The 26,269-nt window shown below is 44.2% G+C and overlaps 1 protein-coding gene across 3 annotated transcripts in view; it reads left to right on the top strand.

Moving 5' to 3' along the window:
• The window catches only part of Anxa3 (annexin A3), a 54,349-nt gene extending 28,457 nt beyond the window's left edge, over positions 1-25,892 (top strand). For 2 of the 3 annotated variants that reach the window (XM_087582331.1, XM_087582332.1), the window contains 7 exons: positions 2,058-2,137; positions 5,319-5,375; positions 6,514-6,607; positions 8,070-8,165; positions 12,446-12,504; positions 14,857-14,979; positions 23,552-24,033. In XM_087582331.1, coding sequence (XP_087438457.1) covers positions 2,058-2,137; positions 5,319-5,375; positions 6,514-6,607; positions 8,070-8,165; positions 12,446-12,504; positions 14,857-14,979; positions 23,552-23,611 — 569 coding nt within the window. In that variant the 3' untranslated portion in view covers positions 23,612-24,033. 3 annotated transcript variants of the gene reach the window in all.
• The last annotated feature ends 377 nt before the right edge of the window (positions 25,893-26,269 follow it).

Below are 26,269 nucleotides of genomic sequence, written 5' to 3'. Positions count from 1 at the left end.
AAGAATGCCAAAGAGGGATCAAGAACTCTTAAGTCCTAGTTCAGCCTCCTTCCTATTGTAACACCCTCCTTTTTCCTTTACCCTGATGTGATTCAAAGTGCACAAAGCACTTGTCAACTGTATTGGAACCATTTTTGCCTATTTCCTTTTTGCTGTAATTATTGGTACCTATCGGTTGTACATCTCGATGTCTTTTATTATCATGTTTGCCTACATGCATGCATTGGCCAGTCACCATGTCTACCCTTCCTTTGTCTACCATGTGCATTTTCGTTTTTTTAATAATCCAACTTCCTGCAAAATATGTGGTGAAGACTGAAGCCAGAGGAGACTTCGTGGCATGAATATTTAGTCTACGCTAGATAATTTTAAAATCACAAACTACTTTTGACTTGTTTTTAGATTAAACTTCCTTCTCTAGATAGTGTAGGGTGGGACAACAATATTACAATGGGTAGGCGATAAATTATCACCATTGTGATAAACAGTTTATATCTCTGGCATCTTTTCTTTGTACAAATTTCTTCAAAAATAAGATTTCATTAAAGAGAGTCATTAAGTTGTGCTGAGGATATTTTTGCTTTGATGTGAGCCGTCACTTTCTGTAATTGTCTTCTATTGATTTAAAGATGGCTACCCATGCGGAAAGTTTATATGAAGTTTCTGAAATGAGTGTAGATGGGTTTCATATTGGCACCTGGTGTCCCCTCCATCCAGATATGTATTACCAGCAAGAAAATCCCTACTTCCAGAGAAGTTGAGTAGGTGGGACAGGAACTGTGCTCAGTGGTAGTCCTCTCGCCTAACATGCACAAGGCCCTGGCCTCAATCCCCAACGCTATGAAATATTAAGAGTAAATATCAAAGCTGAAGGAACGGCTCAGAGGTTAAGAGAATTTGCAGCTCTTACAAGGGGCCCAGACTCAGTCATGGTGGATCATAATAATGTAACTTCAGTTCCAGGGAGGCTTGACCCCTCTTCTGACTTCTGTCAGAAACAGGCACATACGTAGTACATTTACCTGCATGCAGGCAAAACACTTACACACATGGAAGAAAATAAATAAACCGTTAAAATAAGAATAAAAGTAAAAATGAGCACAGTTTACCACTTGCCATGCAAAAGGGACTACAACTAGTGTATACTAGTGTATGTGTATACTAGTATAGTGTATACTGGTGCATAGTATAGTGTGTAGTATATTAACTAGCATAGTGTATAATAGAATATGTGAACACAAAGCTGGCATTGGTCACTTTTCATTCCTTAATTTTGGTCTTTTTTTTTCCAGAGCTGGGGACCGAACCCAGGGCCTTGAGCTTGCTAGGCAAGCACTCTACCACTGAGCTAAATCCCCAACCCTCAAACCTTATTTTTTAGCAATATTAACATGATCTCAAAGTATTTCTCAAGATGATTTCTTAAGATGAAGGTTAGATTCAATAAAACTGAACAATAGCAGAGGCTTACACACTATCAGTATTTAATTCTTTTCTATGTAGAGGTTGGGAGATTGACAATTCTATGTCTGGCATCTCAAAACTTTCAAAGACTCAGGCCCCATCCTTCACAGTGACAGACAGCATCTAATCCTTGGGCCTCCATCCACACAGAAGTCACAACGGTGGCCGTGGCTCATCCCTTTGAGTAGATTCCCCAGCAAACTCATTCATGCCTACCCACATGTGATCAAGAATTTAGTAACTGGGCTGCACCCAGCTCAGGGGACACCAGGAGCACAGCTTCAGCCTGTTTGAAATACCTTTGCTGAGGGTTAGGACTCTTCATGTGAAGGAGGAATAAATGTGGAAACGTAAAGCCAACTGGTAGATTCCTGTCTTGAGTATTCCTCAGAGCCACTGTCAGAATGAACCACCATTCAACCCAGAACCACCATGTTTCCTGTTTGCCTCTCACAACACACAGAGCAATGCCTCCATCCCACACCAGCAGAGCATCAGGAAGTCAAACAGAGGGGACACTCGGTCACTGCCCTCTGCTCTGCAGCGGTCTGTTTTAGTTCCTCAGGACTAATCGTGTTCTCATTTGGTTTCAGCATATAAGAAGAATCTCAGAGATGACATTAGCTCTGAAACGTCTGGAGACTTCCGGAAAGCTCTGCTGACTTTGGCAGATGTAAGGTTTCGTTGTTTATTATTTGCTTCCCCTCGCTTTCAGGGAGTTAACAGAACCTACGACCACGAGACAGGTCATTTTCTGTGAAATGATTTGTTCACATGACATTTGCACTGCAGTCATCAATAAAACATTTAACCAAGATCACAGAAGGCTAGGTGGTGACATAACCACAACAAAAGGTCATGGTTGGCTCAGATCGGTCTACAGATTACAAGTGTTTCCAGCGAGATTCACGGTATGCACCGCCCACCTAAACTCACAATTGCTCATTTTCCACAATGCGTGCATCTTTAGAACGCGCAGAATTCTTCTGGGCTCCCAAGGGTACTTAGGTTACTTAAGTTAAGTGAGAAGAAGACATAGGACTATTCTCAGAACTGGGTGGTAAATCCAGGGGGGTGGGAAATACAAGACTGTCCCCTGGTACCTTGGAAGTGACACTGTGTGAGCATGCGAGGCCATTGCTCGCTTTCCTTGGAAGGTTTATGATTTCAGTGACATCAGGAGACCAGGCAGGGAGCTGCATCAGGTACAGGCATCTGCCAATAACTCTGGCAACCAGAGTCCAATTCCTGAAACCCACAGAAAAGTGGAGAGAGACTGGCCTCCGTGAGGCAACCCTCTGACCTCCACACTTGCACTGTGTGCTCCCACCAAGCGCATACACACTAATAGTAATAAATAATATGTATTTTTTTAAAGATGCTAACTTCAGGGCTGGAGAAGTGGCTTAGCAGTTAGAGTACTGACTGTGTGCTCTTTGGAGAACCGAGGTCTGGAGTCTCACATTCACATGTTGTCTCACAGTCTGTCTGCAGGCACGTTTGTATGGGTCCCAGGTATGCATGTACAGGCACACATGCACACTAAATACCCACACGCATTAAAAAAAAAAAAAAAACCAAGGCGGTAAAGTCAAGGATGAGATTTATTCACAGGCTTGAATAAGAGAGGACGTGATGAAAGCCCCGTCTCGCCGACTTCTTGCGGCTGATTTACACAGCTCCTGATGGGTAGGAAAATCCCAAGAGGCACAGCGTGTCGGCTGAGGCAGCGTTTGAAAAGTGACGCATTAGGCCGCTTGGAAATAGTGCAGCCTCATTATAGCTTCAGGTGCTTTAACTGCTGAAAACCTCAGAAAGGTGGAGTCGGAAAACCCCAGACATGTGAGGGGCAGCAGCAGACGTGGCCTCGGCAGTGTGTATCCCGGTGCACTTCCTGTGTGTTTGACAGGAGCTCACCCACTGTACACAGGACGGAGAGCACTCCAGGGCTGGTTTTGGATCCAGCATAGCTGGACCCTCCTGCTGCCTAATGGCTTTCTGAACCGGAACAAGTGACTTTTAAGCTTTCAGGAATCCATGCTCATACCTGTCAAAGTGCACTTTAGGTAGACATTAACCCCCTGAAGTGCTGGGAAGACTAGGAGAGAAGAAGAGGTGCTGGCTGTGTAGAAATGTTCGATGGATTTTAACAAATCCTTTACAGTTTCATGCAGAATGGTTCCACTTCTCCAGGAAGTCTGTCTTCTGTCTATTTACATCACCCTTTTCCCTCTCCCACAGAAACAACCCTTATTTTTGTGCGCCAAGTTTGCCTCTTGTGTAGTGTCCAGTCGTCAGTGACTTAGGAGAGCTGCGCTTTAGGTTGTTTGAATGAGTGAGTGTCTTACAGCAAGCAAAAGTAAAAGAACTAACAGAAGTAGCTGCCAAAAGATAGAATGGGGGCCCATCAAATGGGGCCACTGACTGCATCCAGCACAGACCACTGCAGTATCCCAGCTGAGCGAGTAACCAAAGGTAGCCTCAAACCGGTGATTCCAAAGGTCCAGCAGGAGCTGAGGAAACACCGTTGAACAGAGCTTGCCCAGTGATGAGAGAGAGTCACAGGCTGAGCGCGGTGTGCCTGCCGGTGAGGCGTCCAAATAAAGGAACCATCAGTGAGTAGCAGACATAGAGATCATCATCAGACCAGCACTTATAACCATCTAGCAGAAATGACTGGATGCCCTGCTCAGTTCCGGGCAGGGCAGTATTTTCTCTATAGTGAGGTTCAGCCTTCTCTTTTCTACCGTAGACATTGTAATATTATGACATCATAATCTGATAAACAGTTGTCACCGCAGAGGGAGATAGCTCACTTCTTAGCTGTTCTCAGGGACAGCGTGTTTTAGCATTCTCAGCTGCTAACTGTGCTGCCTTCTCTCGCTTACAGAGTCAGGGAGCCAACCTGACCCAGAACAGGGGCATTTGGAGGTCCCATGGCATAAACAGGCTTGAGCCTGAACTTGGAGGGTCAGTCCTGTTCCCAGAGACAACTGCTTTGTGATATAAGAAAAGCATATCGTTTTACCAACATAATGGATTATTGCATGTGCCTGTGATGTTTCTCCATATATTTTTTTTCACAACTAACTGGTCACCTTGTGCCTACTTTTATTGAATAATATTTTGTCCTATAAACTGTTTTATCAAGTTGAAGGGCATCCTGGTTGCTTCAAAGCTTTGTCGGTTATAAATAAAATTCAGTTAAATACTTCTGTGCAAGGTTTTGTATGGACACGAGTCCATCTCCCTTAGATAAAGGTCAAAGAGCATAATTGCTGGACCACACTGTAAGAACAGGCCTAGCAGTGTAAGCAAGTGCTGGGCGTTCTCTCCGAGTCCGTGCACCATTTTGCATTAGCAATGAAGGTAGCGTTCCTATCGTGCTCCTTCCCAGCATTTGGAGTTGTCAGTGTTTTGGAGTTTAATTGTGTTAGCAGATCCTGCTTTAATTTATAGTCCCCAGGGACAGGATGACAACCATCTCTCCGTGTTTTCTTGCTGTCTGTGCATCTTCTTTGTGAGAAGTCTCCTTGGATCGCTTACACTCTCTTTTAAAGTCGGGTTGTTTGTTATCTTCTCCTTATATTCTTTATAGTTTTTGACTATTTGTCTTTTATCAAACACAGTTTGTGAATACTTTCTGTCCTTGTCCTATCTTTCCATTCTAACGCCTTTGAGTTTCCAGGCGAGGTTGAGACCCTACATTGTGTGCCCTGCTACCCTGACCATCGATGGCAGACACAGTCTCGGAGCTCTGTGGTCTGCATGGGAAAACCTGCCAAGATGAGCTGGTGGGTGGAGAACTGTGTCCCGAAGGGCTGACCCTGCTTTTCTCTTCTCTGCGGCTCTAGGGTGGAAGAGACGAAAGCCTGAAAGTGGATGAACATCTGGCCAAAAAAGATGCCCAGGTGAGTAACAGCCAGGAGAATGTCTCTTTTACATACGCACCACCTCCACAACCACCACCATCACCACCACCACCACCATCACCACCTCCACAATCACCACCACCACCACCACCACCACCACCACCACTACCACCACCACCACCACCACCACCACCACCACCACCACCACCACTACCATCACCACCACCACCACCACCACCACCACCACCACCACCACCACCACCACCACCACCACCACCACCACCACCACCACCACCACCACTACCACCTCCACCACCACCACCACTTCCACAACCACCACCACCACCACCACCACCACCATCACCACCATCACCTCCACAACCACCACCATCGTTACCACCACCACCACCACCACCACAACCACCACCACCACCATCACAACCACCACCATCATCACCACCTCCACAACCACCACCATCACCACCACCACCACCACCACCTCCACAACCACCACAATCACCACCACCACCACCACCATCACCACCACCACAATCACCACCACCACCACCACCACCACCACAACCTCCACCATCACCACCACCACCATCACCTCCACCATCACCACCACTACCACCACCATCACCACCACCACCCCCACAACCACCACCACCACCACCATCACCACCACCACCACCATCACCACCACCACCACCACCACCACCACCACCATTACCACCACCATCACCACCACCACCCCCACAACCACCACCACCACCACCACCACCATCACCACCACCACCACCACCACCATCACCACCACCACCACCATCACCACCACCACCCCCACAACCACCACCACCACCACCACCACCATCACCACCACCACCAATGGCTCTGCCCTGGCCCTGTCCTCTCCTGTCCTGTCTGAAGCAAAGCCTGGAGACACATGTCATCCAGCCCAGCCTCTGCCTGCCACTGTGGTGTCAAGTATCCACATTCCCTCCTCTGGGTCCTGCATTTGACCTTCAGATTTGAAGTCTTCTAAAAGTGAAAGGTTCCGACACGATTTTCGTGGCCTCTAAAATCAAGTAAAACTCCCACTCCTTCCATTCCATCCCCTCAAATAGAGAAAGACTTGCATTTGCGATGACACAGGGCTTCTTCCGTCTGTCAACAGACCCTCTACGATGCTGGTGAGAAAAAATGGGGCACGGATGAAGACAAATTCACCGAGATCCTGTGTCTACGGAGCTTTCCGCAGCTGAAACTGAGTACGCATGACGAGTCTTCTTGGCTCTGTGTTGCTTTTGCAAAGGTCTTTGTAGTTTATATAGAAACATCTTTAGAGACCAAAGGGAGAAGTCGCATTTCAACTCTAGACATTCTATTCCGTTTTGCCCTGAAGACTTAGTAGGGTACCTATCCTATGAGTAGCTCTAGATGAGGAAGACAGAGGCAATCCTGAGGAGAGCAAGAGCTGATTGCCAGGCTTCCACACTAGCTCTTCCTGCCTCGCTACCTTCTGGAAAAGTCAGGCATTGCCCTACTGGCTTTGCTGATTGATTAATGGTGTGAACAGTGGCTTCAATCTGATATGAAGGGAAATGAAGGTGGGGGGAAGAACCAGCTCTTCTTCTGAGACCCCTGATTGAGTCCCACCCAGCCTCTCACTCAGGGAACTCTCTGAGCTGTTCTAGAAGCACCCAGAGCTCCATCCAGTGGAACCATGTTCTGACAGTGGCTGCCAGGTGCCAGTTTAGAGAACAGCTGCAATGCAGGACCAACCTTATGCTGAGCTGAGAAACCAGAGGGGTGTTGCTGTGACTTTTAATTTTGAAATGTGCTTCTTTAACTCTGACAGCAATTTTTATGTACAGTGTAAGTTGGTGGTTTTATCTACATCCTTGCAAATTTTCTTTGTTTTCAAAATGTATTGGATGGCCCGTATCTTTACTCCTAGCAGAGGCAGGAGGATGTCTTCAAGTTCTATGCCAGCTAGGTCTGCATGTGTGAGACCCTATCTCAAAACAAAAGAGCTGTAACTAAAACCTCACTGAAAAAAAATTGCACTTGGCTTATGAAATCGTGTGCACATGATGACATAAGTAAACTGATCAAGATATACGGGTGGCTTCTGGCAGGTGTCAAGTGGGCCATCCTGCCTCAGAGAATGACTCCCTCTGCACAGGAAAATCCAAACCATCCAAGACGGGGCTAGTAAACGTGGGCCACCAAGCTTGACTACCTGAGTTTGTTCCTAGGAACCCATGTGGCAGAAGGAGAAAACTCCCTCCTATAAGTTGTCCTCTGAGCTTTGCACGTGTGTGCGTGTGTGCACGTGTGTGTGCACGCACACACACGTATACACATACTACATAAAACTAATATTAAAAATGTTTTAAGAAATCTTCCCATTAATGCTCTGCAGCACATAAAGCACTTCCAACCGCCTACCACAGCACTGCTTCCTAGAACTTCTATAGTTTTAAAACAGATGAGTTATTTGTCGCAGAACATCTCAAGCTCTTTTAACTGCTTCAAGCTGGAAGGGGGAAGGGAGATCACCGAAGAAATGGCCTAAGGAGTTCAGCCTTCACTGTGCTCAACTTTTGATGGCCACTGAGGTTCTGAGCTTGCTCGTTGATCTGCTGTATCTTACATTTTTAAATGTGAAATATATTCCAGTGTGGCCCTCTGGGATGCTTTAAATATTTTTATGGTGCTATTTTTTAGCATTTGATGAGTACAGAAACATTAGTCAGAAGGACATTGAGGACAGCATTAAAGGAGAATTATCTGGGCATTTTGAAGACCTGCTGCTGGCCGTAGGTAAGCCCTTGAGTGTTAATAAGTGGAACTGTCTGTACTTCTTTGAAGTCCGTGTCAAGGTGAGCTAATTATGAGAATCTGGACTAATCCATCTGTTTGCTCCTACAGCCCTCAGCAGTCCATAACACAAACAAATTTGTCTAACACAAATATGTCATAACACATAACAATATTTGCCTCAACAAATATTGTTAAAGAGTACATGGAGAAGTTACCTACTTTTAAATTTGTATTTGGCTTGTTGTCTTGTTTAGATTATACCCTCTTTGAGAGTTGAAATATTACATTCTACTGGCATTTTTATTGAACCTTGTTGAAACTGAGTCTTAATCAATTTAGTATTCTACTGTGCTTTGTTATCTCTGGAAGATGTCAGTGGCCTCCCGAATTGGAGCCAATAAGAGCTGTAGATCTCTTCCTCGTTGATTGAGTGATTGATCAGGTGGGATTCGGGCTGAATGCCCGTGTAGACATGTGAATCAACGAGTGGTCAGCCATGCTGTTATACAGGCAATGAGGTCTCACTAAGAAAGTGCCTCAAGATAAAGATGATATCAAAGGATAAGGCACAACTTAAAGTCAAGACCTGTGACCTCTTTAGTGAAGAGTCCAAAACCAATTTAACTTTACTGTGTGTGTGCACACACATGCATGTGTCTCTGCTTGCCTGTCTGTCTCTCTGTGTCCCACTCATACACATTCACAGAGAGAGAGGTGGGGATCTAGGCTACTTCTACTTCTAGGACACTGTAGAATTGACTACAGAATTCCATTGGGAATGCCTAGACTTTGAACGCCTTGTCACCCCAACAATGGGAAGTCCTTTCTAAGATCCATTGTAGTAATACATGTCACGTGCACTAAGATCACCATAGACCTCTTTTTGCTCCAGGCAGATCATCCTCCCAGTCATCAGCCAGAGCCCTCTGTATTCACAAATGAAACACACACACACACACACACACACACACACACGCACACACACACACACACACACACACACACACACACAGCAGCTAATTTTAAAATGCCTTGACTAGCTCAAAACCTCCCCGCAGCTAGCACACATTTCCCTCCAGTACTCCTGGCTTAATGCCCCCCAATTCTATATTTTATCTTTGTTGCCCTGTTAGCTTCTGAGCAGCCCCCTCTAGTCTTTGCTGCCCAAGACTCTCTGGGCAGTCCTTCCAGGGGCTGCATTTCTTTCTCATCTACACTTTGGATGATTTTGCTTCTGCAGCTCTAAATCTGATCCATTCCCCTCTGATTCCTGGTGATTTTTCTCCCTCTCCTTTCAGTCCGTAGCCCTCACAAATCCAAAGGTCCTGCCTCAGTCTCTCTGCCAGTCTTTAGCCATTGGCTCTTTATTGTTCAATCAAAAACCAACTGAGGAAGGCTTATTTCCCCCAATGTAGGAGAATGCCAGGGCATTGAGGTGGGAGTAGGTGGGTGGGAGTGGCAGCATCCTCATAGAAGCAGGGGGAGGGGGGACTATGGGAGGGGAGGAAAGGGGATAACATTTAAAATGTAAACAAACAAAAACAACCAAAAAAAAAAAACAGCTGCGGGCAAGGACCTTCAGCATTTGGACATATAGATTCCTGATTTTAGGGACCAGATTAATTCAAAGCATTAGAACCAATCCCCAACAAGCAGGTGACACAGTAAACCTGGGGCTCAGGTGGATTAAGTGACTTCCTTGGGCCATGGGCATTTGAGTTTCTGAGATGAGCTGATAAAGGGGTATGTATGGTCTTAATTTTAATGCTTGCTCAAGATCAAAGTTTAGGAACCTATAGCAAGTTGCAGTTTGGTCAAGACAATAAAGAGAGTAGGAAATGGGCAACTGTGAACTGTTGGGAATGGTTATAACTGGAGTGGCTCCTCCTCCAGTTTCCCTGCCTATAGTGTTGTATACAAAAGTAAGTTCCTTACTGCTGAGTGACTCTGCCACTTCCCATATTTTCAGATACAAAGAACAAACCTTATATTTAAGAAAAGGTGGGGTAGGGGGCTGGAGAAATGGCTCAGCGGTTAAGCGCTCCAACTGCTCTTCCAGAGGTCCTAAGTTCAATTCCCAGCAACCACATGGTGGCTCACAACCATCTGTAATGGGATCTGGTGTGTCTGAAGACAGCTACAGTGTATTTGTATACATTAAATAAATAAATAAATAAATAAATAAATCTTAAAAAAAAAACAGACCTCCAAAAAAAAAGTTGGGGTAAAGGAAAGGAAGGACTATGATGAGAAGGAGTGTGTATATCTAGTTGTGGGAAGATAGTTGAGAAACTTAAGAAGATTAAAAAAAAGAAAAAGAAAAAAAATGACTCATAATGGTTTGGCAGGGAAGGGAGAGGCAAAGATTAAAACAGAGACTGAAGGAACACCCATTCAGAGCCTGCCCCACAGGTGGCCCATACATATACAGCCACCCAATTAGACAAGATGGATGAAGCAAAGAAGTGCAGACTGACAGGAGCCGGATGTAGATCGCTCCTGAGAGACACAGCCAGAATACAGCAAATACAGAGGCGAATGCCAGCAGCAAACCACTGAACTGAGAATAGGTCCCCCGTTGAAGGAATCAGAGAAAGAACTGGAAGAGCTTGAAGGTGCTCGAGACCCCAAAAGTACAACAATGTCAAGCAACCAGAGCTTCCAGGGACTAAGCCACTACCTAAAGACTATACATGGACTGACCCTGGACTCTGTCCCCATAGGTAGCAATGAATATCCTAGTAAGAGCACCAGTGGAAGGGGAAGACCTGGGTCCTGCTAAGACTGAACCCCCAGTGAACTAGACTATGCGGGGAGGGTGGCAATGGGGGGAGGTTTGGGAGGGGAACACCCATAAGGAAGGGGAGGGGGGAGGGTGATGTTTGTCTGGAAACCGGGAAAGGGAATAACACTTGAAATGTATATAAGAAATACTCAAGTTAATAAAAAAAAAAAATGACTCATAATGGTTTGACCAAATTGTAAGATTTGTTGAAGAAAGCTTAGTAGCAATGGAAATGGTTGGTTTCTTGTCAGACAACTTCACTTCTTAAGTTGTCCTTAAGTCATTTACATGTTGTATTAGTTACTTTCCTGTTGGTATGAGGAAAAAGAAAATACCATCACCAAGGCAACTAGAGATGAAGGGGAGGGTTTATTTGGGCTTATGGTTCTAAAGAGATAACAGTCCAAATTGAAAAGAATAGTGTGGCAGGAGGCTGCAGGTATAGCAGCAGTAAACAGGAAGTTGAGAGCTTATATCTTGAACTTCACCCTCCTGGGTGAGAGACTCAACTAGAATTAGCTCAAGGATTTCAACTCGCAAAACTCGCCAACAGTGACATACTTTCTCTAGCAAAGCCACACCTCCTAAACCTTCCCAAACAGTGCCACCAGCTCAGAACCAAGTTTTCAAGTGCTCAAGTCTGTGCAGGACATTTCTCATTTAAACCACCACACACAGCAAGTCTTTGCCTTGCTGTATGCAAGTGTGTGAGCCACTGTAAAGAAAATCAAGGCTTTTTCCAAGATCCCAAACCTATTATAAAATTCACCTGCTCACCTACAGCCAGATTCCTGCCCATATCAGATGTAAGAACTCAAAACCAACTGTGCTGCATTAGTAGGTGTGTTCTCCATGGACTTTACTCTCCCTGTATATTTCCACGTTAACTCAAAGAAAACTAATTTACTTATGGTTTTGTGAGTTTCCTGTTTCTGGTTTTATTTCTGTTTTCCTTGCCACTCGCCATTTCATAATAAAGCTGTAGCATATTTTTAGATGAATAAACTCAAGTTTTAGATAGTTGTTCTAAGATAGTTAATATCACCAGCCTCATACATCCTAATCCAGTCATTTTAAAGGAAGATCCGTCTGTGCAGAGATTTAGTTTCTGAGCTGAAGTTTAGTGCCCTTTTTATGTAGTGAGCTATTGGAAACCACATCTCCACGGCCATTAGTAGCCCAAGCTATTCATTGGTAGACAAAGATGCTGAAACTGAGTTGTGGTGCACCCCAGGGAATTATCAGCATAAAATGAGGAGCGTAACGTGTCAGAGATGTGGAGATGACTCAGACACGTGGGAGCATCTTTGGCACATGGTTTTATTTTCCCACGGCTGCAGATAATTACTATTTTGGATTTATGTGCAAATATGACATCACAGAGCTTTGAAACCCAGGATAAGCAGCTTTTTGCTCTTTGTAAGATAGACTCGGTTTCTATTAAGTGAAGCTAATCATTACTTTGCCTCTTTTTTTTCCCCCTAACAATAAACAGTTCGCTGTACGAGGAACACCCCAGCTTTTTTGGCAGGAAGACTTCATCAGGCTTTGAAGGTTAGTCTGGAACTTTCATATTGTGCTCCCAGAGAGCAATTCCTTCACAGAGAGTAAAAATACTGTTTAATATTGATGGGATGTTATCTTTCTTTTCTGCTTCAGTGAGTTTCTTTCTGAATCTAATTTTTATACTAATTTGCCTCAAAGTATAAAAATAAATGCACCAGCCAGGACAGAGGGAGCTGACAAAGTGTTGGCTAAACAATTTCCCTCACTTCCTTTGTGGGATGTCAGACCTCAAACAGCCCTTGAGATGTGTGGCCTCTCAAGCAACCTTACTCCACACGAACCCAGCCTGGTCAGCGACATTTGTGCTCTTTTCAATGACACGTATTCTCTTCAAGTCTTCATCCCTATACCTGAGCTTAGCTCTAAGAATGCACTTCCTCAGTTCTTTAGTGGGCATTTCCTGTGGCTGTTAAAGTTAGGTTCAACTGAACCTCTCATTTCCCTCACCTCAGGCCACACCAGTCCCGGTTCTTGTGTTCAGGGATCTCATAGGTTGTACCAGCCAGAACCAGTCTTGCTCAGCCCTGGACACTGAACTCTGCCTCCTGGGTCCTGTTCCTTTGGCCTCAGCCACTTCCACCTTCCTGCCATTCCCTGGTTATCTCAGTCGTTCCCCCACTGGCAACTTTGTGTTTATTTTCCTATCTGTAGTGCTTCTCCACCGTAGATGTGGCTGGCTTTTTCTCATCTATTCAGGTCCCAGCTCAAATGTCTCCTCTTGAAGTAACCCGTACGTGTCATTGCTTACTTACTGGACCAAGGTCACCCGATATGGCTGTGAGGAATTAAATCTGGCCTCTTGGAGGGTCCACAGCAAGACTGAGGCTGTGACAGTCTTATGGAGAGCAACTGGACTTTTTATACCTTTATCAGAATAGAATATAATGGAAATTTCCAGGATCAGTACAGTTGTCCTTGCCAGGATCCAATGGTGCCTGCAAGGTGCATGGGGTACACAAGACTCATGTCTAAGACCAAATGTCACGTCAAGCTTCCGGGTTTCCTTGACTTCAAGGGAACATACAGAGAAGCACGGAGCAGCCTGAATGTTTCACAGCCTCAGGGAGTGCATGGATCTCTCAAGAACTAGAAGACACACTGTGCCCCAGGAGCCATGGACTCTACCTGAAGCCTATGAAGCATGCCTCTCAAGGCACCTAGGCTACAACAATGCCACAGCTCCTTCTGTAACACCCCCTCATTTGTATAGTCAACTGAGTCTTTCCATCACTCTGCAGTTCTCTTCTTGTTCTTATTAATATTCATTAAAACAATCAGATAGTTTCCAATCTCTGTCTAGTACAAAATAAACTCCACGGGGACAGAATCTGTTCACTGCTGTGTGCATGGCACAAAGAACAATGCCTGGTACACAGTTCATGTTCAACGTCACTGTTGGAAACATTGCTAAACAGACCCAGCATTCCGCTAACGGTTACCTTGAAGGTTTTCGTTCTCTTTCCCCATTGTCCCAACGGCACGTCATACTTTGACCATCTACCCACAAACACCTCACATGTGCTCCTGTTCTCCCCATCTGGGAACATCACTCCTGCTGAGGCTGTGACCATCCTATGTTGCTGCAGACATGTCCGGGTTGGTCGCAGAGACTCTTCTCTTCCTCCCTTGTCCTTCTTCTGTTTTTCCCCTGGAATCTGGGCTTTGTGTTGGAAATGGACGGTCTTTGAAAATAACCATGAATAAGGCATGATCTCATTCTACTATGGGCTACAACTGGAGTTTCATTTCATGGCCAGCGAAGTCTCGATTTTCCAGATGCATCATTTGCAGTTGTTCATTATTTATATATCCTAAACTTTCATATACTTACACACATACAGAGAGAGAGAGAGAGAGAGACAGAGAGAGACAGAGAGAGACAGAGAGAGACAGAGAGAGACAGAGAGAGACAGAGAGAGACAGAGACAGAGACAGAGAGAGGGACAGAGAGACAGAGACTCCTTTTCTAGACCATTCTTCACTTTCTATATAAGCCCACCCCCTTCCCTGTCACATCATCTATTATCTGTGCCTTGATGCCTCTGCCTCAGTTTCCCCAGTGCCTCACCATCTCAGCATACCTCCCCAGCTGATGATTTAGGCTTCCTGCTCTAGAACTAGGAGCTCACTGGGGATATTTCCTCTTCACGGCATGGTGAAGGCTCATCACAGAGGCTCAACACGTGTTTCTTTAATAAATGAATGGTAGAGCATGGTGCTAAATGAAGGAAGAGGAGTTACCGTGGGTGGCTATTTTGTTTACTATCATCTATCTCGTACCACTGAATATCTGCATGTCACTGAGTAATTGGTGAGGTTTTCACGGTCTGTTCTTCCCAGGGAGCTGGAACAGATGAATTCACTCTGAACAGAATAATGGTCTCCAGATCAGAGATTGACCTTCTGGACATCCGACGTGAGTTCAAGAAGCACTACGGCTGCTCTTTATACTCAGCCATCCAAGTAAGTTCCTCTGGAAATAGCAAGGCATGGCTCCCCGTTCCCTGCCCACAATCTTTCTGTCGTGGCCCTTAAAACATAGATAGGCTGACTTATGTTCCTCCCTCCTGGCTATTGTGCTTTCTGGGTTTAAAAGAGTTATAACAAAACATCCCTTAAAGGTGGGAGCTGGGGACTCAGAGATGGCTCAGTGGTGCCTAAGGACGTGGATTTGGTCCCTAGCATCCATACAGCAGCTCGAAACTATCAGTTCCAGAGCATCTGACACCCTTTTCTGGCCTCTGTGGGTACGGCATGGACATGGTGCATAAACATATCTAGGCAAGACACACATGCTCATGAAATTAGAAGAAAATAAATCTTTAAAACATTGTTAAAAATGGCAACTCTTAAATACTCAAGTTCTTCAATACTAAGAATGTAAGAGTGAGTCATCTTTTGAAAAGTTTATTGGCCATAAATTTTGTTTCTTTTGAAAAAAGCATACACGTACACGTTGGCTGTCTATTGTTTATGTTGCAGTGCTTTTAAATGACAATTCCAGCATCGGTGGCAGAAAGGAATAAGTAAGGGAAAAAGCAAGGAAAGAAAAATACATATTCCACATTTTCCTTAGTGAACTGGGCATATGGATTGGTAGTAAACATTGACCTAGCCTGTGCAAGGCTATAAGGTTAACCCCTACCACAGCAATGATAAATTATTGTTAAAAAGAAGAGGAGGAGGAGGAAGAGGAGGAGGAAGAGGAGGAGGAGGAGGAGGAGGAGGAGGAGGTCCTCTGTTGTACACCAAAGATGATGGGTTCTGTACTTCAGTTCTTTTCACTACAGTATGAGGAAGGCTTCTCATTTTTCATAGCTGTATATTATTTCATTTTTATCCCAATAGCATCAGCAGATGTTTACTAGCTATTCAAAACAGTGCTCTAGTGTACATACCCAGTTTCATGAGGTACATGTGTTGGGGGCGATGGGTAAATGGCTGAGACAGTTAACAAATAGTTTTAAACTTTGGTAAAGATGACCTCTTGGCTCCCCTTTCTGTGTTTTCATCAGAACCTCAGAGTTATTCTCTACTCATAGATAACATTTTTGTATTTTTACAGTCCAACTGGTGCAGGTTAGAACTGACATATTTCACATTCTAAGTGCCATTTTTATTTCTCTTTTTCTGGGCTCTGTCTGTGCTTTGGGCCCATTCTTCATTTGCATTTCTATTGCTTTTTGTTAACATCTAAGGCCTCCTTTTTCATAAAGCAGATTAGCTTTTTTTTACTCTCATTATAAATATTTTTTTTGTTAATTTTCGCCTCAGCTTTCCCAAGCAGAACTTATATTTGCTACGTAACTGGATTTAGCAATCATTATTGTTAAATCATTCTTGTTTTTTTTCTTTTTTTAAATTTCCCATTGTTTCTGATGTTCTGCTAAGGATATTTCTAAAATGTCTGATACTCCTTCCTTTCTGCTTAAGCAGTGAACTCATGGCCACCGTTCCCAAGTCTCAGTGTATGGGAATATATATAACAGATTAAGAATTATTAAGGAAGTAAAACTGATAACATTGATAGAATTGTTCAAAAACAAATCTCCTATACCATAAAAATTCTTGGTTCAACAATTTAGGTAAAATAGAAATATTCCAGTTAGCTAATAACTGCTAAGGAATTAGCCCTGTTCTTCCTAGCACTATTCTATGGGTTCTATTTTTTTTGTTTTGTTTTGCTTTATTTTATTTTACCTTATCCCTCAGATGACACACAAAGGTCTCTGATAATTTAGAGAATTAATCCAATCTGTTTCCCTGAATCAGTCTGGGCAATGAAGTTGAGTGAACTACCCAGCCATCCCAGTCACCCAGTGTAGAGTCTGTCCCCACACAGGCCCCACAGGCTGCATGACTTATTTACCTCTGAGTTTTTAGATGCTCTACAAACTTTCTCTGGAAAATCAGCTTTAAGGACCCAAGCCGGTACCTTCTGAGAACCAACACCCAAAAGAGTTAAGACAAACAGGAGAGCAACCAGCAGTCAGGAGGGAAACGTTGAGAGTCTCAAGCTAGAAGCACACACTTCCCGAAGCTGTGGGATTACTGTATACGGTGAAGATCTTGATTCTCTGCAGCTCTACTCCTCCAACCCTTAGGACTCTGAAGCCCTGGTCCCTGAGGAATGTGATGCTTAGCCTTGGCAACTGGGAACATCTTGCCTAGGCCATGCTCCTGTGTCACAATGAGTATTTAGGATCCTTTCCTTCTACCCACAGTGCAGCCCTACCTACAATAGACACTCTTAACCAGGCATATGCATTGACCTGGGGATCTCTAAGTGTCTTAGAAGCATTCCAGCGTCAGGGCCCACAAATGATTTTTTTTTAAAGGAACGAACGAATGTATTCACTTCAGCTAGTCAGCTAGATTTGCTCACCAAATTCCTCTGTGTTTTTAAAACCAGAGTCTTTGTTTTCTGCTAAACTTTGACTGAGAAAGATGCATGGGTAAGTCAAAATCATAACCGATCCAAAAGAGCAGCAGGCTCTACCTAGGGCTTAGCGTGGACTTTGTCAACAGCCTACACTCAATTCTATTTGAATTGACCCTGACACATTACAGTAGTTTCAATCATCATAGGAAGATTCAATAACGTGAACCACATCGTACTTGCAGAGGCAGAAAAGCAAACTCATGGGTTTTAAAACAATTGTCAGTAATAAGGTTCACACACCAGGAGGGCTTCTGGTTCACCCTCAGCAAACCAGAAAATTAGATTAAGCTGTGGCTCTCTGTCCCATCCCCCCAACCCCCGTGGTCCAAATAATGGAGACATTTAAAGTATTTGCCGTTTACTAAACAGAAAAACCCACCACTGAAGAGAGTGGTTTGAGATGTGAAATAACACAGGCACATGTTGTCAGGTAATCTCATTCATGGTTTCCTGGCTGGACAGTGGGATCTTTTAAAGATGGTTTTTTCTGTAACCCCGGAGTTAGAGCATGGAAACATTGTTGCATAATCCTGCTCTTGGACTCTGTCATCCTCTGCTTTCTCTGTTATTCAGACATTTAACTGCTGTTCAGTCCTCTCGTGGATAACTGGTGAGGAGAAGGAAAGGGAGAGTGTAGGTTAAAAAAACAAAAAAACAAAAAACCCACCTTTCCTCACAAGACGATTCAAGTGTAGTGACACATGCCTATAACATCTATGGTTTGGGAGTGGCTGAGGCAGGAGGATCTATCTGTAGTTTGAGGCCAGTCTGTATTCCGTAGTTAAGGCCCTGTCTAAAAAAAAATACATTGATGGAAATTTAAATAAATGCATTAATAAAAAGTGCACTATAAGGGCAATAGAGGAATCTCATAGTCTAGATTATAGACTCCAGATGAAGGCTTAAAGAAGGCATTAACATACATGTCAGTTGGAACAACATAATCTGGCCAAGTCTTAAGTGTGCAGTATGGAAGATAGACACATAGGAATTGACAAAAAAAGACATTAGGGGGCTGGAAGAGAACATGTCTTAGAGCAATGCGTCCTGGGTCTGCCTATCAGGTCAACAACAGGAAGTGGGTACCTCCTCTGGAATTCCGGTGGTCAACAGGGTCCCGAGATGCATCTTAGAATCAGGGTAAGAGGCCGAAGGAAAAGAAGGCTTAAGTCAATTGCTTAATTAGAAAATCTCCTTCAGGGAATACTCAAGCATAACAGAGTGAAATGAGTTCACCAGAGTCCCACAGTTGGGGAATTTGTGCTGTATTCATCTAAGCACAAATATTTATCACAGGAATGCTGTGTCAGACTGGGGCTAAGTTATGAGGAGAAATAATATTATTTTGCTCCTATAAAATTACAAATATGTGTAAAAATCACTATTTTCATGTGAGGGAGAGAGGCGTGGTACTAAAAGATCATCTAACAGGAGGACTTGACTGACAAGAAAGGCTTCTATGGGGAAAAATAATTCTGATGTGGAAAGTTCAGTAGGCAAGGGGACTGTTGTGTCTGTGTATGGAGAGAGCTGAGCATTCTAAAGAACTTGGGGTAGATGAACTTGGAAAGATCTTTGCAGCAGAAGAAACAATAAAAACAGGATAGAGAGGCCAGGCTATGTAGGACTTCTCTGGCCATTTAAATAATCCTGTCTTTAGCACAAGGGATTGTGAAGTCAATGAGAATGGTAGACAAGAGGATGTCTCTGTCATTAAAAAGAAATTCTGGTGACTTATGACTTAAACAGGGACTAGGAGAGATGTGGGGTGATAAGTGTGGGGGGTTGACACAGATACACTGGAGTAGGTCTGACTGGGATGGGAGACCATGACATAGCCAGACTGGAAGCTCAAGAGGGAGGGACCTAGGATTTGGTAAGAGAAGCAAGGAAAAAGTGTCAAGGATGACACCCAGGATTCTATCTTGGGAGAAAGCAAGAAGTGCCATTGTCTACAAGAGTGTCAGAGAAGAGGGTGTAGTCCTTGTGGAAGTGTGAGGAAGTTCCTGGTCTTACAGGTCTTGAGTTTGGGACATTGCTGGGAGGCAGTACCTGAAGAAATCGGAGCCATTGCGAGAGTCAGTGTACCAGGTGCCTTCTGTACTCTGATGAAAACAACTTCAGGAATCAGGCATGGTGGCACGTGCCTTTAATCCCAGCAATCAGAAGCAGAGGCAAGCAGATCTCCATGAGTAAGAGGCAAGCCTCCTCTACATATAAGTTCTAGACCACTGAAGGCTGCACAGTGCGATGCTTGCTTTCTAAAATAAGTAAATAAACAAACTCACTAACTCACTTAAGGGATAAAGAGTTCACTTTTGGCTTATAGTTAAAGAGAGAAAGAATTCATTAGGGCATAGAAGGACTTGACAACAGGCAGTGGGAGGATGGGAGCAGGAGCAAGAAGCTGGCTGATCAGAGTCATCTCAGAAAACACACAGAGAATAACAAGTGTGGCCATGGCTAGGAAAAAACTAAACTAAACTAAAAGCCACCCTATTGTGGATTGCCCTGGTGCTGTTTGTGTTTTGATGCTAGTTCTGCTTCCTGAAGAGGGGCTGCCCCTGAGGAGGAGCTGATCACGTACTCAGGCGATTCCATGTGAACCTTCTCCGTCTTTTAACTGGCCAGATAAAGGCTGGAACCTGTGACTGGGCAGTGGAAGGGAAACGTGGGGCTGGAGGTTTTTGAGAGGGAGAGAGAGAAAGGAGGAAAAGAGAGATAAGGAGATGGAGGAATGGAGAGAGAGAGGAACATGGACAGACCCACATGGCCTGGAGGAGCCACAAGCAGCAAGGGGTCTCATAGCTGGGGAATAGAGCAGCGTAGTAGTGGATCTGTCCGGTTTAGGCGTGCAGCTTATAAATATTATAACTGAGTTGTGTGTTCTTTGCACAGACCTATTGGGGTTGGAGATTTGCCGATACAAATCTGGCTGTTATTAAATATTACGGCTGTCTGGTGTTTTCCATTTGCAATGATTTAGGTGGGAGAGAGAGAGCGAGCGCGAAACCTTGGAGTGGTCACTGGCATTCGGTGTAGCCAACCACTGGGGCGCTGGGGCAGTAAGGTATGTAGAACTTGAGCAGTAGCTCCAGGAGTTCTCAGGAAGGACACATTTGGGCAGCTCAGGAAGCCAGCAGTGGGAACCAGGGTGGGATGGCAAGGAGACCAATATACTTCCTCCAGCAAGCCTCTACCTCTAAAGGTGCTATAACTTTTCTGAACAGTGCCACCAGCCGAGCACCAGGCGTTCAAGCTATGGGGGCGGGAGGGGGCATTCCATAGTCAGCTGCAATGTTCATGTTTCTGAATCTCTGAATAAGTGTGAAAACCCCATAGACAGAAAACTTGGATTAAGAAGAGAGAGCTTAGAGTTGAGCTTTACCCATGACTACCATATAATGACTGTGTAGCAGAGAAGGCGAAGGTGGAGAGGCCTGAGGGGAGAGAGCACTTTCAGGCCGGAGTGGTGGGACAGAAGTCATGGGAAGAGCATGTTCCAGGAGGGTGAATGAAGTGTTGTATCCTGCGGGCAGAATGCAAGCTAAGGGCTAGGAAATGTTTGTGCTCTAAAGAAGGGGATGGGGGGGGGGGTCATGAAGCATGGTATACAAAACAGTAAGAATTAATGACTTGGACACTTAGATTGATACAGTTGTAGTCACAACGTTGGCAAGAGCTTAGACTAGATCTGTAATAACTTGACAAGTATGGTTATGAAGGTGCAATTGTCTGAACTGATACAATGTGAGGGTAAAAAACGGGAAGAAGTGGGGAGGAGAGAGAAGTGTGGAGTACTATTAACAGCAGGTCAGCAGAAGTATTTCATTCCTTTCTGTTTTGGCAGGGAGGGGGTCGATTGAGACAGGCTCTGTCATGTTGCCCAGGCTCACCTTAAACTGTTTATGTAGCCACAAGTAACTTTCAACTCTGATCCTCTTGCCTCTGCCTGAAACAGGCTGGGATTAGAGCCATAAGCCATCAGACCCAACCCTTTGAGACAAGGTTTGTCTACGTGGCTCTGGATGTCTTGAAACTCACTATGTAGACCAGGCTAGCCTCAAATTTGTAGAGATCCATTTGTCTGTACCTCCAGAGTGCTGGGATTAAAGGTGTTGGTTACTATGCCCAGCTCCATGCCTCTCTCCTAAGAACAATAAATAAGATGTAATTAGGAAGTGCAAATAACAAAGTTATTTTTAATCTAGGGAAAGATGTTTGTGAAACAGCATTTCTAACATGCAATATAGACTATCTAAAGAAAGGAAGCAAGAGAGAGGACGAGTGTTTGTTTAGTCCCCATAGCAAACCATGGTCCTATTGTAAGCTTCTTGCGAATCTTTTCATTTATTTATTTGAATGCGCTAGTGTGTGTAGTGTGTTTGCATGCTTATGTGTGTGCTTGTGTGTGTACAACTCATGGAAGCCGTTCTCTCCTTCTACCATGTGGTTTCTGGGGATCAAATTCAGATTGCCAGAATTGGTGGCAAGCACCTTTACCCGATGAGCATCTCATTGAGGTGTCTTTTCTTGACCACTCAAACCCCAAACCGAGGTATACAGCTCTGTTCAGAATGACTGAAAGCTCCTCTTTAAATACAAAGTGAGTGTGGCTGACTGCCAATAGTTTTGATAAAGCCTACATGTGGCAAAGCAAAACTTAGGAAAGCCGAGGGAGGCAAGAGTTAATTCCATCAGTGGGAGGTTGTATATTAATCATTTTGTGGCTCTTTTGCCTCCCTCCTTGCCCCCCACCCCAGCTGAGGAAGGACTCTACCATTGAGCTAAATCCCCAACACCCCTTTTGTGGCTTCTACTGTGAGTGACACTGACCAGCCTCTCCACCCAATGACTCTTCTCCATTACCTGACTGTAATATCTACCCTCCCTAGACCTTTCCAAACATAAATTTAAGTGATAAGAAGTAATCGATGACTGGGTCACTCCGATGAAATAGATGCAAATGTGAAGATTTAAGTCATCCCAGGTAGAATGCCTAATGTCTTTTGTGGAGAAAATGCAGCAGCGATGCACTAACCCCTCAGCTGACATGATTATTGTTTCTCAGCCAGCACCTTTCTCTGCTGGCCTGGGGGAGCCACTATACCTCCTCAAAGGGCTGGAAATGACTCAAAGACAGCTATACCAAGCCCACATCAGTGTGGGTGACAGCTCACCAAAGCTGAGAACCTGGAGCACACTGTACAGCCTGAAGGCAGCTCAGCAAGTTGAAGAATGCCCTTTCCAAATGACTCTGGTCTAAAACTCTTTCACGTAGCTTGGCTAGTTTTTCCTTCTCCCAGGCAATCCATCTGGTCTCAGTCTTTGCAGCTTGGCTTGCCTGAGAGGGACTGTTGGTTTTTGTTGCTTACTCTAGCAAGGAAGGGCGTAATGAATTTGTTCAGTTTCAGGGACTTCCTGAAGCTATTTTGAGTTGTTGATCTTCCTGCTTGGGGAGCTTTCTGCAGGATGGAATGTTTGAATCTCCCAGGAAACTGTGACACAGCAGGAGTGAAAGGCCAGGCTCTCTGATTTGAGGGCACTTTTCTTAGCCTCTGTAATAATTATATGAAAGATTAGGAGAGTTCATACTCTGCTGCATAGATCTTTTATAAGGGTTACAACAGTTAATTCAAAATTACCTTTTCCATTAAAAATTTTATACTGGAAATTCAACCCAGGGTCTTACAAATGCTAAGCACACTATAGGTCACTGAGTGACATCTCTGTTGCTCCATGGTAAGTGTTTAAACTGCAAATAGAAGTGTCAGTTGACATTATTTTTTTTTACTAAGCTACAGATTTTAGAGGTTCTGTTAGCAGCTAATATGTAATATCGTATCATTGCTGAAATCTTTCCAGTTGCACTACTCCAGGAGGATTTAAACATTATGAACTGCAGAGAAAATGCTAGGCTGGGAGCACAGCTGTACTCAAGAATGAAGAAAGATAGCACGGCAGGTGCACTGTACTAAATGATGCAGCTTGCATGTCTCCTGCCCAAGTGACTCCCCCAGCACCTGAGTCACCTGTAGTCCCCTCCATATTTATGCTAGGTTTAATCTTCCCTGGTGGCCCTGTTCCTTGCAGTCAGATACTTCTGGAGACTACAGAACTGTGCTGTTGAAGATCTGTGGAGGAGATGATTGAAGAAGATGGCTTCCAACAGCTGCCTGCCCCGATGGTGGACCGCCTCAACAGCTCTGCTTACTGCTTTCGTACAGCACTCCAGCAATGGGCAAGCGAATGCAAGACAGCAACCCGTCTGCCTGATGCGCATTGGCTTCCTTCAATGCAACAGCAAAAATGAACTTGATTTTATTTTAGAGCATCTCATTCATAATGTAGAGGTTTATAAGGGAAATTCAATCTAGAATTAAAGACCTACTAATGATTTTTTATTTGGCTTAGGAAGTTGGAATCTGTGTTGTTCAAAGCCATTAAACATAAATCAGGATACTAAAAATGGCTGCCTTTGCTAAATGTAATTTTTGTATTTGTTTTCCGTAACTACTAATACTGTATGTTGCCTGGTGCCAACAAATACTTCAAAATACATTTGTTGTAAATGCTGTCAGTGCCTCTATTACTTGATTAGTGTGGTCTAAAAAGCTAATAATGAAATGACATGGTGGTGCACACCTATAATCCCAACACTTAGGAGGTAGACACAGGAGGATCAATAGTTTGGGGTCATCCTTGTGAAAGTGCAGGAGATATAAATAAGTCTATTAACTGTTTAGCATGGTCAAGGCTCGGACCCAGGGAAGGAGAATGGTGTCCTATGGATTCTTGTCAGGGAAATGAAGTAATGCTGTCTATATTTGATCTTCAGCAGGGGCTGGATTCTGGGAGGAAAAACAGAAGGACTGCTGGCAGATACATCCACTATTCCTCAGGAACCTGTGGAACAGATTTCTGTCTGTCTGACAGGAAAGCCACTTCCCTATCTCTCCTTCCTCTGGTAGATGAGGCATCAGGCTGCCTGTTAACAAGTATCTCTGGTGCATGCTAACCTCCAGACTTCCCCAGTTCATTCCAGGCTGCTCCAGCTCAGAGGATTCCCTTTCCCTCCTACAACTACTGTTTTCCTGTATGACCCATAAGGTTTTCCTACTCCTGCTCTTCTCTCTGCTCCCAAGAGCAGTAGCCCTGGCTCTTGACAGCCTGCCCCTCTCCTCTCTGCCCCAGAGATGTAGCCATTTTGAACATCTTGGAAGTTCCAAAAGGCTCTGGCTATTCTGTCTCTCATTTCTACAAAAAATATAATAAAATCTATATAAACCTTTCCACCCATGGATCAGTCAGTTTGTCAGCTCTCTGAGCCTTAGGTGCCCCCACCCACACCCCAGGATTCAGCACCAGATGTAAGTCAGCACACAAAAAAGAAACCACCGAAATGGTCACCCCACGAGTGGTGAGGCTTAATTATCACTAAGAGAGAGAGAACAGCCAGAGGCACCTGTTAGAGACCAAAGCAGAGAGAAAAGGAAGCAGATCAGCCATGGCCAGAGCTAGAGAAGTGGGCATGGGAAAACTGTGTGGCTTATAAACAGTCCAGGTAGCCAAGGGGGAGGAGCCTATGGTCTGTAGCAGCCTGGATGTTCAGAATAGAGGAGGAGATGAGAAGGTCCAGGATGCTAGCAAGTGTGGGCTTTGAAATGCATAACAGGTACCTATGAGTAGGGACCCAAGGAGTCTCAGGCAATCCATGGGCTTTTGATATGTGACCACGGGTATGTGCCAAGGGAAGTGGCCCTTTCTGACAAGCTCCTCTCACAAGATTGTTTTATAATGAAGTGGAATATTTAAAAGTGTATTCATGGGGATGGAGAGATGGTTTTTCAGTTAAGAGTGCTTCTTGCTCTTCCAATGAACCTGAGTTAAGTTCCTAGCACCCATATTAGGTGGTCATCACTGGGTTCCCAAGCCAGCTGAGGGAAGGTAGAACATTCCCTATACCACAGACAGGGCCCAGAGAGCATGGCAGGAATAGGGTTGCTCCCTACCCAAATCAGGCTTTGGCCTACTCAACTCCATAGAGACAAAGGCCACTTCATGAATAAAGCCAGTTAAACTTCTGTTTCCAGGACATTTCTTATTTCAATCTAGACATGGCATTGTAATGCTTATCCTGCATCAAGTTTCTGTAAACAACGTTTACCATTTACTCTCTGCCCTGTCAATAAAAGCTGATCGCCCAGTGGCTGGGCAGAAAAGAAAATATGGGAACTTCCACCAGCCATGGGAGGGAGAGACAGAAGAGTGAGAGAGATTGAGCCACAAAGGAGGAGAGGATACTTCAGCTGGAGCATGAAAGTCCTGACATGAAAGTATTTTAGGGTTTTTGACTGGGAAGTAGCCAGTTTCACTTAGAGTAATGAGGCGGATCAAAGACTACCCAGGTATTTCAGTAAAGCTTGGAAATAAATCTTGGCTTCTCTGTGTCATTATTGGGGAATTAGCTAGGATAAAGAAAAACAGCCACAATGGTCATTTATATTAATTATATTAATTTATGGTTTATAATTATTTATGTGTACATTAATTTATATTATTTTATAATATAATATTGCATATAATAAAATAATGTAAATATGATTATATAAACATATAATACATACTAAAATCACTGTTACAGAATGGAGAATCCTCCCCACAAGGGATGGGCAACAGCCACACTATAGGCCAGGAAGCAGTTACTGCTGCTTTGAAACCATCTTTAGGAAAGGGAACAGACATTTATCAATCTCCTGGTTGTTTATACCCACTGTACTCACTATCCCCTGAGACTTTGCTCCCCGGCTC

This window comes from Rattus norvegicus, chromosome 14 (assembly GCF_021556685.1).
Source record: "Rattus norvegicus strain SHRSP/BbbUtx chromosome 14, alternate assembly SHRSP_T2T, whole genome shotgun sequence".
NCBI classification, from domain to species: domain Eukaryota; kingdom Metazoa; phylum Chordata; class Mammalia; order Rodentia; family Muridae; genus Rattus; species Rattus norvegicus.
This window is presented reverse-complemented; position numbering and strand designations above follow the sequence as displayed.